Below are 18,725 nucleotides of genomic sequence, written 5' to 3'. Positions count from 1 at the left end.
GGGCTACCAGGACCCACCCGCGGGGGCTCAGGGCACTGGGCTCCACCCCACTCCCCAAAGGCATCTTTGCCTGCGCCCTGCCCGAGTGCCAGGCCTTGTGCCCACCAGCCTGGCGGCCCTGCAGCGGGTGGGTGCTTGGAAGGTGCCCCGCTGCGCCCAGGAAGGCAGCCCCCTCCCCATGTGCGCTGGGAAGAGGGGGGGGAGTCGGGCTGCGCAGGACGCCGCTGACCCAGAGGCCTGCGGGAGCCTGCAGCAAAACCCTCCCACGAGCCAGCTGGCACAGACTTTGCCCTGCTGGGTGCGGTGGGGCAGTGGGGCAGCCACACCCTGGCCCAGCCAGTCACAGGGAGGCTGTCAGAGGGGCCAGATCACACAGCCAGAGCCATGCGCTGTGCCACTGTCAGCATCCTCTGCCTCCTCTGCCAGGTAGGGGACCCCACCCCCATGCCTGGGGGGGGGAGCCCAACACGGCGAGGGCGGGAGGGAGAGTTGGTGCCCTGTGCAGCCCCGGCAGGGAGGGGCTGTGTCATGGGGCAGGAGCTGTGGGGCAAGGAGGCAGCGGGGGCTGGACCTGCCCGCACACAGGGAGCTGGGGGAGGGTGGGTGTGACGGGATGCACCCACACGGCACGGGGGAGCGGCCCCAGGACGCGCTGTACAGCTGGCAGCCTGGGGTCACCCGGCATTGTCTGGACTGTTCGGCCGCCGTGCGGACGGCGCCGCCAGATGACGTGGCGACCAGCGCAGGCCAGGAGCAGCTGGGGCGTCCGGCGTGTCGCTGCAGCAACGCGGGGCCGGGTGGGCGCGAGGGGTGGGGCTTCCGGGGGCAGCCGGGGTCATGGCCCCAGCGCCGCATTTAAAACGGCTCCAGCGCTGGAGGAGGGGGGAAGGTAGCCGCCTCCGCAGGGACAGGTGGCGGGGAAGACGGGTCATGGACCGGGACACGTCGTTCCCCTCACGGACTCCTCCTACAGCAAGCCGCCGGAACATCGGGCGCAGGGTAACGCCGACGTGAGTGGGGAAGGAAGCAGCCCAGGGCAGAGCCTGGATTGGCTGGTGGGCTGGCGCGTTACGGTTACGAACCCCGTCAGCCGGGCCGGGTCTCCTTAGATCCGAGCCCTTAGGGCCCTGGGCTGGGGCCCTTGAGTGGGGGTGGGCCCGGGCCCCCCTTCCCCCCCCTTCGCACCAGGGAGTCGGAAACAGAAGAAGGGTGCAACCGAAGGACAAAATAAGAAACTATTTACATACCGGTGGGAGTGATGCGCAGGGGCCGGGGGAGGGTGGGACTGACCCGCACTCACCGGGGGGAGGAAGTGGCGGGACGGAGCAGGCTGGGCCACGTCGCTCTGCTTCCTGGTGCCTCTGGTGAGAGTGGGGGGGGCCCCGCTGCTGGCATCTGCCCCCGGGAGTCCCCTGGGCCAATCGCTCCTGGGAAATGCAGAGGAGTGGGGAGGTGTCCCGGGTCCGGCACTCACTGTGGGCAGCCCGTGGGGGAGGGATCTGGGGCGTGGGACTGGACCCGGAGCCGGCGCTGCCCCATACACAGCACATGGCTGCCTAGGGCCCCACAGATTTCACGGTGCCCCAAGGGGCCGTGTCCCTGCCCACCGGCCCAGGAAGCGAACGTGGGCGAGTGCTGGGAACCTGAACGGAACCAGCGGCTGCTGGCGCCAGCCCAGCTCTCCCTGCAGCCGTCCGGCCGCCCGCACCGGGGCCTGGACATCGCTTCGGTCCCCTCCCGTCAGACCTTGCAGGGGCAGCGCGGGGGGGGGCATGAGGGCTCACGTGCACCCAAACGCCGTGGGTGGGAGGGGAAAGGGGTCAGCGGGGGGACTGGCAGGCGTCCCGTCCCAGCTCTGCTCCCCAGCTCAGCGGGGGCCCCAGCTCTCTCCTTAGCTCAGCCCCACTCTGCCTGCTCCAGACGATTCCAGCTCACAGGGCCCTCCCCCAGCCCCCCGATCTCCTTACCCGCCTGGCGCACTGGCCTCTCCCCATCGCCCCTAGCGGGGTGTCAGCCTCACGGTCCAGACCAGGGTCCCCGCTAAGGTGTGTGCCTGCGCGGGCGCGCACCAGGAAGTTGGGGCCTGCCCACCTCTGCAGCGGCTGCTCAGCTGCTCCAGAGCAGAGCCATGTGGCCAGCAGCTACGCCCTCCCAGGAGCAGCAGGGCAGCCAGCATGCGGCCCTGGCCCTAGCCTCGGCCCTTCCCCAGGGCTGGAGCTGTGGGTCGATTGGGGCCAGAGCCATCCGCTGGCTGTTCCAGTGGCTCCAGGTGGGGCCAGAGCCGGGTGGTGGGTGGGGCCTGCGGGTGCTGCCACTGGTTGTGACCTGGGAGCGGGACGTGGCGATGGCCAAGGCGTTCCCCAGACAGCGGCACAGCTCAGCCTTTGCCCTGGGCCGGGGAGAGCGGGAGCTGGGGCCGGGCTGGCAGCGAGTGGCCCAACACTCGGGGCTGGGAGATACGAGGGACCAAAAGTAAATCTTACCCAAGAGATGTTGGAAGCTCCTTGGGGCAGGGACCCCCCCTCTCCTCGGTGTCCTGTCCAGCCCCAGGTTTGCTTTGAAACTTCATCCCTAACACGGGTTGAGCCTGGCGCGCAAGCGTTAAAGGAAACCACATCGTACACACGTCCCCTTCCCCGGCCGCCTCTCCTCCAGTCCATCCCCCCGGGGCCGAGCCCTTTGTGACGCAGTGGGGGGCCTTGCTAGGGCTGTGGCGACCTCTGCTGTCTGCTCATTATGCAAAGGGGGCTCCAAACCTGTCCGACCAGCTACCCCCCATGGGGAGGAACAAAGGAAGGTGGATGCCGCCCCTGGCTGGGGGGCAGGGCTGGAGGAGGGTTAGTTAGTTTCTGTCTGGGAGCATGGAGGAAGCAGCCTCAGCAACAGGCTGGGGGGTTTAGAAGCCAAGACCCCCTCCCCCATCTCAAGGGGGCCTGAGGCATCCTAGGCCTGCCCTGGAACCAGATTCCATCTGTGCTGTGCTGTATCCTGGGGGAGCAATAAACCACCTCTATTCTACCGGCTGGTGGGTCTGTTCGTGCCATTTCAGGGGTGCAGGAGGTGGGGACCCCAACGCGCCGTCACACCCTTAGACACCCTGCGCGGGCAGAGGGGAAGAACAGCGCATTGCTCAAATTGTGCAGGGGCGGGTGCCCGTCCCCACCAGTGCACGTAACCTCACTATCGGGCACCGGACACACCTCACGGCTCACGGATGGAAAATCCTAGCGGGAGCACTAGGTCCCCTTGGTGCTGGGCGCTGGCCAACCCCGCCCCCCGCCCGCCACACACACTGAGATGTAGTAGGGGCCAGCGGTCCCCTTCCACTAGGCTGGGTGGGAGCCCCACTGGGAGCCTGCCGCCCCCACCCAGCAGAGCAGCCCTAGGGACCCCCTGCAGCCCCCCCTACACCTCTAGCAACAGGCATTGGGGCCGGCACAACCCCCAGGCACCAGGCAGGACCCCCCTCCTCCCCTGGCTGTTTGGGGCCCTGCCGGCTCCCCGTTTCCTTCCTACCAGCTGTCTCTGCCCCTCAGGGCTTCCCCCCCTGCGCGGAGGCAGACGGGCCGGGGGTCCCTAAGGCCAGCCTGGGCCACAAGAGACAGAAGCGAGACTGGGTCATCCCGCCAATCAACTGCCCGGAGAACGAGCGGGGGCCCTTCCCCAAGACGCTGGTTCAGGTATGGAGAGGCCTGGTCAGCGGGGTGGTGCCAGGCAGGGCGTGTGGGGGGAGATGGGAACGGATCCTGCTCCGTGGCTGTGATGTAAATAGGGTTGCCAGATGGCTGAAAGAAAAATAACAAACATGCCCCCCCCCCCCCCAAAAAAAAAAAACCATCTGGAAAAAAATTTGTTGAAGGAAAAAAAAAGGAGGGGGAAGGACCAAAGTTGATGAGAAAAAAAAAAACCCACGCTTCATTGGTGGCGGGGCAGCCAGGAAGGCAGCAGTGCTGGCCGGGAAGGGGGGGGGGCTGGAAACAGCTAACGGGGGAGTGGTCGGGTGGAACAGGGCTGGCCACGGGATATCGGGGGCAGGGCTAGCCGAGAATAAGGGGGGGCGGGAAGCAGAGCTGCCGGGGGGGCACAGTGGGGGAGGGCCGGGAGGAAGGGGGGTGGTAAGCAGAGCTGCCGGGGGGGGCACAGTGTGGGAGGGCTGGGAGGAAGGGGGGCGGGAAGCAGAGCTGCCGGGGGGGCACAGTGGGGGAGGGCCGGGAGGAAGGGGGGTGGGAAGCAGAGCTGCCAGGGGGGGCACAGTGGGGGAGGGCCGGGAGGAAGGGGGGTGGGAAGCAGAGCTGCCGGGGGGGGGGCACAGTGGGGGAGGGCCGGGAGGAAGGGGGGTGGGAAGCAGAGCTGCCAGGGGGGGCACAGTGGGGGAGGGCCGGGAGGAAGAGGGGTGGGAAGCAGAGCTGCCAGGGGGGGCACAGTGGGGGAGGCCCGGGAGGAAGGGGGGTGGGAAGCAGAGCTGCCGGGGGGGCACAGTGGGGGAAGGGCCGGGAGGAAGGGGGGTGGGAAGCAGAGCTGCCGGGGGGGGCACAGTGGGGGAGGGCTGGGAGGAAGGGGGGTGGTAAGCAGAGCTGCCGGGGGGGGGGGGGGGGGGGGGCACAGTGGGGGAGGCCTGGGAGGAAGAGGGGTGGGAAGCAGAGCTGCCAGGGGGGGCACAGTGGGGGAGGGCCGGGAGGAAGGGGGGTGGGAAGCAGAGCTGCCAGGGGGGGCACAGTGGGGGAGGGCCGGGAGGAAGGGGGGTGGGAAGCAGAGCTGCCGGGGGGGCACAGTGGGGGAGGGCCGGGAGGAAGGGGGGTGGGAAGCAGAGCTGCCGGGGGGGCACAGTGTGGGAGGGCCGGGAGGAAGGGGGGTGGGAAGCAGAGCTGCCGGGGGGGGGGTGGGGGAGGCCCGGGAGGAAGAGGGGTGGGAAGCAGAGCTGCCAGGGGGGGCACAGTGGGGGAGGCCCGGGAGGAAGAGGGGTGGGAAGCAGAGCTGCCAGGGGGGGCACAGTGGGGGAGGGCCGGGAGCAAGGGGGGGAGGGAAGCATTGCTGGCGGGGAGGGGGTGCAGCGGCACTGGCTGGGGCAGATCAGGAAGAGGAACGGGCCGGCGGGAAGCAGAGCTGGGGCAGGGTGCAGGGGGTCTGGCCGGGGAAGATCAGGAGGGGAAGTGGGGGAGAACCGGCCAGCCGGGAAGGGGGGGTGAGCAAATGGGCTGGTGGGGAGCAGGACAGACCCGGGCACTTGCTGTCTGTCCCGCGCAGGCTCCCGGCGACGCACGAGCGAGAAGGAGGCTTCTCCTCCTCCTCACACTCCACAGACTGAGGGCTCCCGGCCGCAATCGCAGCCCCGCCTCCCAGCTGGGACTCCCAGCCGCTCCCCCGCCCACGCCAGGCTTCCGTCCGGTGCGCAGCCGGAAAGTCAGAGAATAGCGGACACTGCATGTTGCACCTGTCCGGTATTTCCTGATTTTTTTACTGGACAGAGCAGCAAATACCAGACACCTGGCAACCCTATATGTAAATCAGTTAGGATGCTAGTTTGCATGTGATTTGCATATATTATAGACAGCCCCTTGGCTGACTGGTGAAGTGCTGGCAAAGGGAGGTGCCATTTACAGCTCTGGCGCCAGGGCAGCCTTCCCATGAGGTGCCAGACTGGGGGGAGGTGCCACTAGGGCTCAGAGGGTAGAAAATTGTGTGGGCTGCTGGGGCAGGTGTATCCCCTGCTCTGGATGCCCAGAGATGGGGGGTTGTGCTGGAGGAAGGAGGGCACAAGAGACATAAGAGGCAGGCAGGAGAAAAGGGGGCAAGTGGGGGGCTATTGGGGCTCCCCCCCTCCGGTGCCAAAATGTTGGGGGCCGGCCCTGTCTGGCGTAAGCTGCCCTGGGGCTCTGTGAGGCAAGTGGCTCCCCCCAGCCCCCCCTCGCTTGGCCTTCCTCTGGGGCGACGGGGCGCGGGGGGCACTCACCCAGCACAGCACCTCCCATTGGTCACGCAGGGAATCAGCACCCGCCTCAGAGCGCCCTCTGCTGGTCCGTCCCCGCCTCTGGTGCAGGCCGCCTGCTGGGTCAGCCCCGTGTCCCCGCCCGGCCCTGGCCTCTCCTCCACGTTCTGCCCGAGGTCAGGGCCCTGCACGCTGGGGTCCCCCCAGGGAACCCCCGACCCTGCGCCCACCTTGCCTCAGCGACCCACGGCTGGGAGCCCTCTAGCCCCTGCCTCGGGGCAAACTGCAGCCTTACATGGCTGCCCATTGGCAAGGGGGGGGACCTGCTGCCTTCTGCTCCCCCCTCCCACCACAGCCCTGGTACCCCCAGGCCTGGCCTCAGGCCCTGCAGCCTGGGAGCTCGCCCGGCCAGCACTCCCCAGCCCCGCCTGCCTTCCCCAGCCCTGCTCTGTCTCAGGGAGCCAGGTCCCCGCTGCTCCTCCATCCCCTCCCGCCCCAGCTGGGCCCTCACTGCCTCCGCTGTGGGCTGCCCTCCCCAGGGCTGGTGTTAACCCTTAAAGAGCCAGACGCCCCGTCACCGTGGTAACCCTCCGTGTCCCCCACCCATTGTCAGCACCCCCATGCCCAGGACATGACCTTTCAGATCCTGCCCTTTCTCTCCCCCCCCCCCCGTGGCTCAGGCGCTGTGTGCAGTAATGCCCAGCGGTGCCCCAGCTCAGCCAATGTGTGAGGTGGGGGGGGCACAGCAGGGCTGCCAGGGGCATGCACCGTGGGGGGGGGGGCTCGGTGCGAAAGGGGCGGGGGCTGGAAGGTTTGGGGAGAATTGGGAGGAAGTGAGGCTGGGGAGGAGCAGCCTGGAGGGGAGCAGGTCCTGGGGCTCTGGGAAGACGGGGTGGGGAGATGGGCTGGGACGGTGCGGTGCTCAGACCCCCACCCCCACTGACCCGGCCTGTTCTCCGGCACCAGATCAAATCCAACCTGGACAAAGAGATGAAGGTTTTCTACAGCATCACGGGGCAGGGCGCAGACACGCCCCCCGTGGGCGTCTTCATCATCGAAAGGGAGACGGGGGCGCTGAAGGTGACACAGCCCCTGGACAGAGAGGAAATTAGTAACTACACGGTGAGTCCCTGGGCCCGTGGAGGGAGCAGGGCCGTGTCCTCTGGGGCCGATGACCCCGGAGCTCGGAGGTGGCTGGAAGGAGCCAGAGGTGCCTGTGAACTGGGTCTCACCCCATTTCTTGCACTGCACGGTCCAGAGGGCTGCTGCCCTCCCCACGGTCTCTTCCCCGGGCCTGGCTGAGCACAGCCAGAGGGGCGGGTGCTGACCCCAGCGGTGTGCCCCTCCGGCCCTGGGCCCTCGGCCATGTTAGCGCGTTGCCTGGGGGCCAGTTCTGTCCCCAGGGTGCTGAGTGCCGCGATGGAACTGGGGGGCCCAGAAGTGGTAAGAATCGGGCCCAACACTGGCTGCCTGGAGACATGCTCAGCACCCTGTCTGCCCCCACAGCTTGGCTGGGCTCTTCGTCCTGGGCCCTGGGTCTCTGGGGGCAGAGCAGGGCTGGTGGGGGGCTCCGTGCCCAGCACTGATGCGGGTTTGGCCCAGCGGGGAGGAGAAACCACAAGTCCCCACGGTGGGGCAGCCCAGCGTGGCCTCTCCCCGGGTAGCAGGACACCAGTGTCCCTGGGCCAGCCAGCGATTGTCCTGGGAGCGCTGAGGGAGCTGGAAGACCCTGGGCTCAGGCTAAGCCGGGCAGCGTTCCCCAGGCCGGGTGGGCTGCCTGTCCTGCCTGTGAGCTCAGACCCCGTGGGCATGGGCAGCCGGAGTGGGGAGATCAAAGCAAGTCCCCTCCGGCCAAGCCAGCCAGGCCTGGGCTGTCGCTGTGGGAGGCCTGGCTGGGCGGGGCGGGGCTGCTGGCTGCTCGTGGCCAGGCGGCTGCAGGCCTCGCGGGGCTTACTCACGGCGCCGGCTTTGCAGCTCTTTTCCCACGCGGTGTCTGCCAACGGGCTGCCCATGGAGGACCCCATGGAGTTCGTCATCACCGTGACCGACCAGAACGACAACAAGCCCCAGTTCACCCAGCAGGTCTTCACCGGCTCCGTAGAAGAAGGAGCCAAGCCAGGTGGGTGCACGGAGACCCTGCGAGACACTGGCTGAGATGCGGCGTCGGAGGCTCCCCTCCCAGGCGGGAGAGGCGAGGGCCGTGCTAGTGTTGGGAGAATTCTGCAGCGGAGAATTGAAATCCCAGAATAACCCCAAAGGGGCTAAAATCTGTGTCCAGTGACAGACGCGCCTTGTCCCCGACCGTGCTGCTATTGCCCATGGCTGGGCTTGGAGCAGGCTCTGCCTCCCCCTTCCAGCCCACCCAATCCTGCAGTAAAGTCGGCATCGTGGGGTTGGACCCACGGGAACCCAAGGCTCCCTGTAGTTTTTTTCATCCATGTGCAGAATAATGTTATGTGCATGTGCAGATGTGCACCACCCACTGAAACACAAACCTAGCCGTGGGCCCTGCTAATCAGCTGGGCGGCATCGGACTCTCTCCTGAGCGGCCGCACAAGCGCCCGGCTTACAGGGGACACTGCCAGTTACCTCCCATAGGCTCTGGGGCTGGCGGGGAGCCGGCGCTCGGTGCAGACACCGGCGATGGTGGCGGCAGAGAACAGGGAGCTAATCCGGTAGCAGTAAATGTGGCTGCAGACTGGGCGGCCTGGTTCCCTGTGAGAGGCTCCTAGGGCGTTATTCTTTCCCTCGCCCGGTGAGATCGATGGCTCTGGGCTGACGCCCTGGCCCGGGCGCTTACACTTTTACTCCTCTGTCTGGGGCTGCAGAGAAGAATCGGTCGACGTTGGGGGGGCGGGAGATGCCTCGTGGTTGATCGAGGCACCGTCCCCGATCCCCTTGGCAGGCCCAGGCGGGATTGTTCTGGAGAATCGTCTCCCGTGTAACTGGACAGTCTTGCTGTAACCTTGTGTCCAGGGACCTCCGTGATGCGGGTGACGGCCACAGACGCAGACGACAGCGTGAACACCAACAACGGGGTGCCTGTGTACACCATCCAGGAGCAGATTCCCGCACAACCCCAAGCCCAGATGTTCACCATCGACCGTGACAAAGGCATCATCAGTTTGATTGCCACGGGGCTGGACCGGGAGGTGAGTGCGGGAGTGGGGAAGCAGCGCGGGTCGGAGCAGGGCCGTGCGACACGTTCGCACGCTGAGGGAGGCCCTCGGATCTGATGTGCGATCTCCGCCCCGGGGCACGCTGGGAGTGGCAGGTGTCCAGTGCAATCGGGGTCGCGTTCCTGGATGTCTCTGGCAAACTTCCGCTGTTTCCCCTTGGCGCCTGTGCCAGGCTCGACCTCCCTGCCAGCCAGCCTGAGGCTGATGACGTGTGCCTGGCGGGTGAGTGTGGGGGTGGGGGGTTCAATGGGATCTTGGCAGCGCTAGAAACTAGCCCTAGGGCGAGGCCCGTTTGCTGGGACGTGGTCAGTTAATTCAGCCCCTGGACACGCATCTCCGCCCTGTTGGGTTGTAGCAACGCGCTGCTGCTGAGCCAGAGCCCAGCCGGGGGGCTGCGCTGGGAACTCCGCTGATTAAAGGAAACCCCCTTCCAAACACATAGGGGAACCTGAAACTGAGCTAACTCCTGAGCCCAGATCGGGGGGTGAAAACCCCAAGCCCTTGCGAAGCCAAGCGAAGGCTTAAAATGCCCTCGGCTATCGCTGAGCTATTACATGCAGCGGGGGCACAGGGACAGCGTGCCTGCTGAATCGAAGGGCATTTCCTCGCTCGCTACCGCTGGGCTAAGCAGCTGGAATGCCCCATACCAGGCAGCCGTAGCCGGAATAGTGGTGCTGCCGGACAGCTGAGTTTCGGAGCGCACCCCTCCTGTCTCACCTGCTGGCTGACCCGCCAAAGCCAGTTCCCCGCCGTAGTGCAGCAGCCTGATGTGCCCTCCGGCGCCTAACTCAGAAATGACTCTTGTGGCTTGCAGACGATCCCCATCTACACGCTGATAGTCTTGGCCGCTGACATGGAAGGCAAGGGCTTCGCGGCTACAGCCACAGCGCTGATTGAAGTCACAGACACCAACGATAACCCGCCAGTGTTCGACCCGCTCACGGTAACGGAAGCTCTCCTGCTTGTTTGCACGGGGCACAGGGCAACAGAAATGACGAGGGGTTTGGAACAGCTGTCGTGTGAGGAGAGGTTAATAAGACTGGGACGCTTCAGCTTGGAAAAGAGGAGACTAAGGGGGATAGGATAGAGGTCTATAAAACCATGGGTGGTGAGGAGAAAGTGAATAAGGAGAAGGTATTTACTTGGTCCCATAACATAAGAACTAGGGGTCACCAAATGAAATCAACAGGCAGCAGGTTTAAAACAAACCAAAGGAAGTTTTTCTTCACGCAGAGCACAGTTAATCTGTGGAACTCCTTGCCAAAGGATGTTGTGAAGACCAGGTCTTTAACAGGGTTCAGAAAAGAGCTAAATAAATTCATGCAGCTTGGGTCCATTAATGGCTATTTCCCTGGCTGGGCAGGGAGAACAGCTCTAGCCTCTGTTTGTCAGAGGCTGGGAATGGGTGATGGGAGGGATCACATAGAATCATAGCACACTGGGACCTTGAGAGATCATCAAGTCCAGTCCCCTGCCCTCATGGGAAGACCCAGTACTGCCTACAACAGCCCTGACAGGTGTCTGTCTAACCTGCTCTTCAATATCTTCAGAGATGGAGATTCCACAACCTCCCTTGGCAACTTATTCCAGTGTTTAACCACCCTGACAGTTAGGAAGTTTTTCCTACTGTCCAGCCTAAACCTCCCTTGCTGCAATTTAAGCCCATTGCTTCTTGTCCTGTCCTTAAAAAAGGTTAAGGAAAACAATTCTTATCCCTCCTCCTTGTGACACCCTTTTAGATACCTGAAAACCACTATCCTGTCCCCCCTCAGTCTTCTCCTTTCCAAACTACAGAAGCCCAGTTCTTTCAGCCTTGCCTCCTACCTCATGTTCTCTAGTCCTTTAATCATTTTTGTTGCTCTTTTCTGGACCTTCTCCAATTTCTCCCCCTCTTTCTTGAAATGTGGTGCCCAGAACCGGACACAATTCTCCAATTGAGGCCTATCAGCGCAGAGCAGAGCGGAAGAATGACTTCTCGTGTTTTGCTCACAACACTCCTGCTAATGCAGCCCAGAATCTCATTTGCTTGTTTTGCAACAGTGTCACACCATTGACTCATATTCAGCTTGTGGTCCACTCTGAGCCCTAGATCCCTTTCTGCTGTCCTCCTTCCTAGACAGTTGCTTTGCTTTCTGTATGGGTGAGACTGGTTGTTCCTCCCTAAGTGGAGCACTTTGCATTTGTCCTTCTTAAACTTCATCCTATTTACCTCAGCCCATTTCTCCAGTTTGTCCAGATCATTTTGAATGATGACCCATCCTCCGAAGCACTTGCAACCCCTCCCAGCTTGGTATCATCTGCAAACTTCATAAGTGTACTCTCGATGCCAATATCTAAATCCTTGATGAAAATATCAACATAACCGACTCCTGGGGAACCCCATGTGTTCTGCCTTTCCAGCGCGACTCTGAACTGTTAATAGCTACTCTCTGAGAACAGTTACGCACCCACCTTATGGCAGCCCCATCTAAGTTGTATTTGCCTAGTTCATTGGCAAGGTCATGCGAGACCGTATCAAGTGCCTTACTGAAGTCTAGGCATACCACTCCACCACTGCTCCCTTAGCCACAAGACTTGTTATTCTATCAAATGAAGCCGAGAGCAGGGCCCTAAGCTCAGTGTAGCAGGGCGTCTAGCGCAGGGCTGGGAGCGGGAGCCCCACAGGCTGGGGGCTGCTGACCCAGACCCCGCTTAATTGGTTAACTGGTTGAATGTCAGGTTAACCTAACGTTTAACTGGTTAATTGATTACCTGGGATTTTACATCTGTCTCCTGTGGCTGGAAGGCTCCCTTCCATCCCCTGCCCTGGTGTGATGTGCCACAGGGCAGTGTCTCTTAAGCTGAATGTTTGTGCAGCCGCCCAGGAGAGATTCAGGTGCCACACAGCTGAGCACCCACAGCCGGCAGCCTGTGTTCGGTGGTGGTGCACATCCACTCATGCCTCAGTGCACGTGTGGGGGCGCCCTGCAGCCCAGCCTGTCCCTTCTGTTGCAGTACAACGCCGCGGTGCCGGAGAACGAAGTGGGGGTGCTGGTGGCCCGGCTGCTGGTGTCGGACAAGGACCAGCAGGGCTCTCCCGCCTGGAGAGCGGTGTACGAGATTGTGAAAGGGAACGAGGGGGGCGCGTTCTCCGTCAGCACAGACCCCAGCAACAACAACGGGCTCCTGAAAACGGCCCAGGTGAGCTGCAGCCACCCAGCGGTGCCCCCCCCCCACCCCTACCTTGAGGGGACTGGCTTTGAAAGGCTGCTGGCCGGTGGGGCCGTCTCCCGGGGTCCCCGGCTGCACCACTTCCCCGCAATGTGCCACCCGTGTTCATCCTGGGTGGGCGCACGGTGAGAGGGTTAAACCAGGGGCCTGGGAGCTGCCGAGTTTCCTTATCCCCTCAGCCCGGCGGGGGAGGCTTGGGGGCCTTGGACAAAAGGCTTTGGGCTCTCGAGGGGCCTCCCCCGGGCCAGCCTGCTGGTGGGTTAGTGCCTCCTCTCTCCAAGGGCAGGGCCAGTAGCCTCCCTGTGGCTCCTCGCTGTGACTTCTCCCCAGCCTCCCGCGGCAGGCACTGAGCGGGGCTCGGCGGCGTCTCTCCTGGGAAGCTGACCCCGCTTTGCCTCCCTGCCAGGGCCTGGATTTCGAGACCCAAAGGCAGTTCGTCCTGCACGTGATCGCAAGGAACGAAGTTCCCTTCTCGGTGCCTCTCCCGACTTCCACCGCCACCGTCACGGTCGATGTTGAGGACGTGAACGAAGCCCCGGTCTTTGATCCACCTGTCAAAAGGGCCGTGGTCTTGGAGGACTTGCCTGTGGGACAGGAAGTCACCTCCTACACGGCCCGGGACCCGGATCGGAACCCGAATCAGAAAATCACGTAAGGGCAGGAACGCTGCGGCCAGGCCTTGCACGGCACCAGGGACTGAGCGCACAGCAGCCCCCAGGCCAGGCCAGGCCACCCCAAATCAGCCCAGAAATGCTGCAGAGCGAACACCCCGCGGCCTGTGCGTGGCCTTCCTGTGTCCCCTGGGCCCGGGGAGAGCCAGGCACGAAGGGGGGGTCCGAGTGTGGCAAACTCCCCCTCTGATCGACGGGTCTGCTCTCGAGAGGCGCGAAAGGGAAATTCTCCGGGCTGAGCAGTGGGGCGATTGCCCAGGCAAAGCTCAGACCTGACTTGGCACGAGCTGCCTGCAGGTGTGACAGCTGGGTCTGGAAACCTGTGGGGTGGCTGTCTGCCCGGCTCACCCGGCAGCTCCGGGACGTAGCTCTGGAGCCAAACTGCCTGCAGATCCAGGCCAATCGGCTGCGGCCTGGCGACCCCACGCCCGGCTCTGCACTCCCGAGTTAGGTGATGCACGGCAGTGTGCAGCGAACGCTGTTTCCACCGCAACATGGCTCCCCCCAAGGGGAGCACACGCCAGCTCTGCGCGAGGGGGAGCCTTTGGTCGATGGGGGGAGGGTGGCCCAGGGGCCATATGGACACTGCGTCGCTGCCGTCGCCTGCTGGCTGTCAGCCCTGCCGGGGGCTCCCGGCTGCTCCGCCTTGGCCCGGGCTCCTGTCGGCTCTGCCGGGGGCTCCCAGCTGCTCCTCCGTGGCCCGGGCTCCTGTCGGCTCTGCCGGGGGCTCCCAGCTGCTCTGCCTTGGCCCGGGCTCCTGTCGGCTCTGCCGGGGGCTCCCAGCTGCTCCGCCTTGGCCTGGGCTCCTGTCGGCTCTGCCGGGGGCTCCCAGCTGCTCCGCCGTGGCCGGGGTCCTGTCGGCTCTGCCGAGGGCTCCCGGCTGCTCTGCCTTGGCCGGGGTCCTGTCGGCTCTGTCGGGGGCTCCCAGCTGCTCCTCCGTGGCCCGGGCTCCTGTCGGCTCTGCCGGGGGCTCCCAGCTGCTCCGCCGTGGCCCGGGCTCCTGTCAGCTCAGCCGGGGGCTCCCGGCTGCTCCGCCTTGGCCCGGGCTCCTGTCGGCTCTGCCGGGGGCTCCCGGCTGCTCTGCCTTGGCCCAGGCTCCTGTCGGCTCTGCCGGGGGCTCCCAGCTGCTCCGCCGTGGCCCGGGCTCCTGTCAGCTCTGCCTGGGGCTCCCGGCTGCTCCACCTTGGCCTGGGCTCCTGTTGGCTCTGCCGGGGGCTCCCGGCTGCTCCTCCGTGGCCTGGGCTCCTGTTGGCTCTGCCGGGGGCTCCCAGCTGCTCCTCCGTGGCCTGGGCTCCTGTCGGCTCTGCCGGGAGCTCCCGGCTGCTCCGCCTTGGCCCGGGCTCAGTCGGCTCTGCCGGGGGCTCCCAGCTGCTCCGCCTTGGCCTGGGCTCCTGTTGGCTCTGCCGGGGGCTCCCAGCTGCTCCTCCGTGGCCTGGGCTCCTGTCGGCTCTGCCGGGAGCTCCCGGCTGCTCCGCCTTGGCCCGGGCTCCTGTCGGCTCTGCCGGGGGCTCCCGGCTGCTCCGCCTTGGCCGGGGTCCTGTCGGCTCTGCCGGGGGCTCCCAGCTGCTCCGCCGTGGCCGGGCTCCTGTCAGCTCTGCCGGGGGCTCCCAGCTGCTCCGCCTTGGCCCGGGCTCCTGTCGGCTCAGCCGGGAGCTCCCAGCTGCTCCTCCGTGGCCTGGGCTCCTGTCGGCTCTGCCGGGAGCTCCCGGCTGCTCCGCCTTGGCCCGGGCTCCTGTCGGCTCTGCCGGGGGCTCCCAGCTGCTCCGCCTTGGCCGGGGTCCTGTCGGCTCCCAGCTGCTCCACCGTGGCCGGGGTCCTGTCGGCTCTGCCGGGGGCTCCCAGCTGCTCCGCCGTGGCCGGGGTCCTGTCGGCTCTGGCGGGGGCTCCCGGCTGCTCCGCCGTGGCCCGGGCTCCTGTCGGCTCTGCCGGGGGCTCCCAGCTGCTCCGCCGTGGCCGGGGTCCTGTCGGCTCTGCCGGGGGCTCCCAGCTGCTGCGCCGTGGCCGGGGTCCTGTGGGCTCTGCCGGGGGCTCCCAGCTGCTGCGCTGTGGCCGGGTTCCCGTCGGCTCTGCCGGGGGCTCCCAGCTGCTCCGCCGTGGCCGGGGTCTCCACTGTCAGCCCCAGGGCTGCAGGGCTCCTGGGCTCAGTGCCCGCTGCGTCAGTAGAAGTGCTTGTGCCGCCGACAAGGCGCGAGCGCGGAGGGGAGGGAGCTGTAGTTGCCGCGCTGGCTGAATGTCGACTGACACCGTCATAACGCTGTAGCGTGGACATGCCCAACCCTGCCCATCGCCCGCTCTCCTTTCTGCTGGTGCTCCTGGTGCCCTTCCTCTCTCCCTGGGGGCGGGGAGGGAACAGCCCTGGGGGCGGAGGGAAGTCCAGCTGCGTCCCTGCCCAGGCTGCAGGAGTGGGACCTGGGCCAGCGCCCGCCGTGAATTGTCCCCCCTGCAGGGGCGGACGCGTGGCCGTTTGCTCCATTTCCCCCTTAAACTCTCAAACTGGCACATTCATGCCCTGCGGGCACAGAGCAGGGGCCCCCCGCCTAGCCCCTCCGGCCCCCCCTTCTCACGCCCGCCCGCCTTCCCCTCCAGGTACAGCATGGGGAGCGACCCTGCCAAGTGGCTGGCCATCAACCCCGAAAACGGCATCATCACGGCAATCCTCCCTCTGGACAGGGAGGGCAGCTTGGTCTCCAACAGCACCTACAAGGCCATTGTCCTGGCGGTGGACTCCGGTAAGGACACACGGCGTCCCCTTGTTCCGGCCCCCGTCTCCGTCCCAGCAAGCTGCCTGTGCGGCCGGTTGGAAGGCAGGGCGAGCTCCCCACCCTCCGGCTGCAGCACCGGCCTCCCACAGCACCTGGCTGGGGAAACGGGTTAAAACCTCGCCTTGGGCGTACTCGCGCCTTCCTCCCCCGCCCTGCCGCTCCTCCGAGGGGAGAGATCGCTGCTGCCCAGCTTGGGGAGCCACGGAAGAGCCCCTGGCTGCCCCGTAGCATAGTCCAGGGTCCATGGGGCACTGCTGGGGCTAAGGACGTGGAGGCTAATAAGTAGCAGGATTCTCCCACCTGAGCAGCAGGGTTCTCCCGGGCGCCGTGCTGTGCCCAGACCCCTGCACTGAGCCGTTCTCCCTTAGGGCAGCCCTCGGCCACGGGCACGGGGACCCTGCTCTTGACCCTGGAGGACGTGAATGACAACGGGCCGGTGCCAGAGCCGCGGGAGTTTGAAATCTGCGGTCGGAACCCGGTGGCCCAGCAGTTGGCGATCGTGGACCCGGACCTGCCCCCGAACACCTCTCCCTTCCAGGCCGACCTGGTGCACGGCTCCGGCTCCAACTGGACAGCAACTGTGAACCAAGGGGGTAAGTGGCTGGGCCCTGGGCCCCTTCCTGGCTTGTCCTGCTGCAAAGCGGGGCCGGGCCCCTGCAGCGCAGAGCAGCCAGCTGTGGGGGAGCTCCCTCCGCGCTCGCGTTCCGCCCGGGCTGGGGCCCAGGGGCCGTGGGTTAGAAGGGGGCCCGTCTGGTTGCTGCGTTTGCCTCGTGAAAGGGCCTTGGAGCCACAGGGCCATGGCGGGTGCTGCTTGTCTCCCCGCCCGCAGAGCCATGGGCAGGCGTCTGCCGGGCCGGTGCCCTAAGTCCAGCGCAGGTTCCCCCTGCCTCAGGGCTTGCCGGGGCAGCAGAGCCCCTCTAAAGCCCCAGTGCCGGTCACGCGGCCAGCTGGAAGGCTGCTGCCCCCAGGCTCTGAACCTCGCTGCCGGAGCTGGGCTTTGCCGACCGCCCAGCCAGGCCGGGGACGCTGCACCAGCGTGTCCTGCTGTGGCCCCAGTGCGCTGGGCCGTGCGGCACGGCCAGGCTGCGGGATCCTGTCCCTTGGCAGGGTTCCTGACTCCAGCCCTAAGTCTGTTCTCCCCACAGGGAAGAGCCTGGACTTACAGCTCACCAAGACCCTGGAGCCCGGGGAATACAACATCTTCCTGCAGCTGACGGACAACCAGGGGAAATCCCAGGTGACGACGGTCAAGGCCAAGGTGTGTGACTGCGAAGGGGGGAGCCGCCATCGCGCTCTGCCTCGGGCTCCCACCTAGTCGCCTTCGCCTGGGCCCCTCTCCACTCTGCCCGGGGTGCGTGTGTGGATGCCACCAGCATCAGGGGCGGGGGGCAGAGGCACCGTCCCATTGCCTTGCTGCTTTCCAGGGGCCCACGGGCGGCAGGTGGGCAGAACCCCCGTGCCCAGGGCGTGGGCTTTCCCAGCCTGGAGCACCGAGCAATGTCGGCTCAAGCCTGGCTCATTAACCTGTGGCCCAGGTCAAACAGCTGCCCCTGGCCGCGAGCAGCTACGTGACCACCCACGTGGTGAACACCCTGACGGGCCTGCCTGCCTTCGGCCTGGCCGTGCACCTGTTCCGACTCGAGGGGCCCGAGATGCAGCGCATGGAGCTGCTGAAGAGGTAAGTGCGGTGAGGCAGGCGGGCTGCCCTGGAGGGGCACGGCCACCCCACAGTCCCTACGCGCAGAGGCTTTGGGGGGCTGGGCTGAACCCTGAGGAATCTGATCCCAGCCCACAGCAGAAGGGCGCAAGGCGCTACAGAGCCACCCCCTGGGATGGAGCCAGGGCTGGACTGCTGCCTCACAGCTGGCCTGGCTCACGCTGCCCCGCCCCGCCATGAGGGGAGGGCTGCCTGGGGGTGCATGCTGGGGGGTGGGTGCTGGCAGCGGGGCTGGGAGCTCCCCTCCAGCCGGCGCCCTAGGCTAAGAGCAGCCCTGCAGCCAGGGGTAGTGGGAACAGGCCTGGTTCTCGCCCTGGGGTGTCCAGCCTGGTTCTCGCCCTGGGGTCAGGCTGCAAGAGGCAGCGATTAGCCCGGTTCAGTCCCCCCTGCCTGCCGGGGGAATGACGCACACAGCCACAAACCATCTCCTGGAGTCCCGGGGCGACCGCCCTGCCTGCTCCAGCCTCGGGGCCCTGTCCCTGTCCCCCGCTGTCCCTGCTCTGCTCTCGGGGAGAGCCCTCGTCCCCATGCCTGCGCCTGCGCCTGGCTCCCCGCTGGGAGGCTCTGGAGGGAGCTGCAGGGTGACACTTGGTTTCTCTCAGCTCCACCGGCGGGGACGGGCACCCTTCGCTCTTCTGGGCTCCCGAGCAGGTGACGGCTGGCACGTACAAGCTGCACTTTGACACTGGGCGCTACTGGCAGGAGCTGGGCTACGCCAGCTTCTACCCCTACGTGGAGGTAACCCTACTAGCGCGGAGCGGGCCTGGGCCCATTCCTCCCCAAGCCCGGCTCCTGCAGCTCCGTCCCCACCTACCCTGGCACCGTGGCCCTGCTCACGGGCGCTGGGACCGGGCTGCCTTCCTCCCGTCCTGGCGCTGCCCCGCGTCCCTCGGCGGCTGCCTGCCGCCAGACCTAAGGGCTGGGGCGCGGTGTCACTCGGCCGCTTCCCGCTTGTCTCTGGCAGGTTGTCTTCACCGTCACCGAGCAAAGCCAGAGGCTGCACATCCCCCTGCTGCTCGGGCCCTTCTCCTACACCACCTACCGGGAGAGCTAGCGCCCCCCAGAGCACGTGGGCCCGGCCGGCCACGGCTCTGGCTCCGGGCCGCAAGAAACGCCATTAAACGGCTCTTCCCCCAGCATTTGCCTGGCCGGACGCCCTCGTTCCTGAGCACTGCAGCCGCGTGGCCGCTCCCGGCAGGGCAGGGTGGCTCTGCGGCTCGGGGCCCAAGGCGCGCTGCTGGAGAGCACCATGCCACAAGC

At 66.0% G+C, this 18,725-nt stretch overlaps 2 protein-coding genes across 3 annotated transcripts; one reads left to right on the top strand and one right to left on the bottom strand.

Annotated features, from left to right (window-relative positions):
* Positions 1–299: 299 nt before the first annotated feature.
* Positions 300–18,637, top strand: LOC102460150 (B-cadherin-like). 2 transcript variants are annotated; one of them, XM_089781570.1, is made up of 14 exons: positions 300–426; positions 3,537–3,680; positions 6,893–7,048; positions 7,901–8,045; positions 8,903–9,078; positions 9,920–10,048; positions 12,100–12,285; positions 12,722–12,966; positions 15,573–15,715; positions 16,117–16,341; positions 16,894–16,985; positions 17,284–17,426; positions 18,068–18,203; positions 18,430–18,637. In XM_089781570.1, the coding sequence occupies exons 1-14, from the start codon at positions 385–387 to the stop codon at positions 18,517–18,519; spliced, it is 2,052 nt and encodes a 683-aa protein (XP_089637696.1). In that variant the 5' UTR covers positions 300–384; the 3' UTR covers positions 18,520–18,637. The 2 variants fall into 2 exon arrangements, with proteins under 2 accessions (XP_089637696.1, XP_075795936.2); XM_075939821.2 differs by having other exon boundaries at positions 301–426; positions 16,894–17,006; positions 18,430–18,636.
* On the bottom strand, positions 12,965–14,770 carry LOC142831125 (uncharacterized; the record flags this gene model as incomplete). Its single annotated transcript, XM_075940658.2, has 1 exon — positions 12,965–14,770. A coding segment is annotated over one exon (1,440 nt), but the record flags the coding sequence as incomplete, so codon positions are not given.
* Positions 18,638–18,725: the final 88 nt, after the last annotated feature.

This window comes from Pelodiscus sinensis, chromosome 12 (assembly GCF_052426305.1).
Source record: "Pelodiscus sinensis isolate ZL-2025 chromosome 12, ASM5242630v1, whole genome shotgun sequence".
NCBI lineage: Eukaryota > Metazoa > Chordata > Testudines > Trionychidae > Pelodiscus > Pelodiscus sinensis.
Note: the sequence above shows the minus strand (reverse complement) of the source record. Positions and strands in the feature narration are given on the sequence as shown.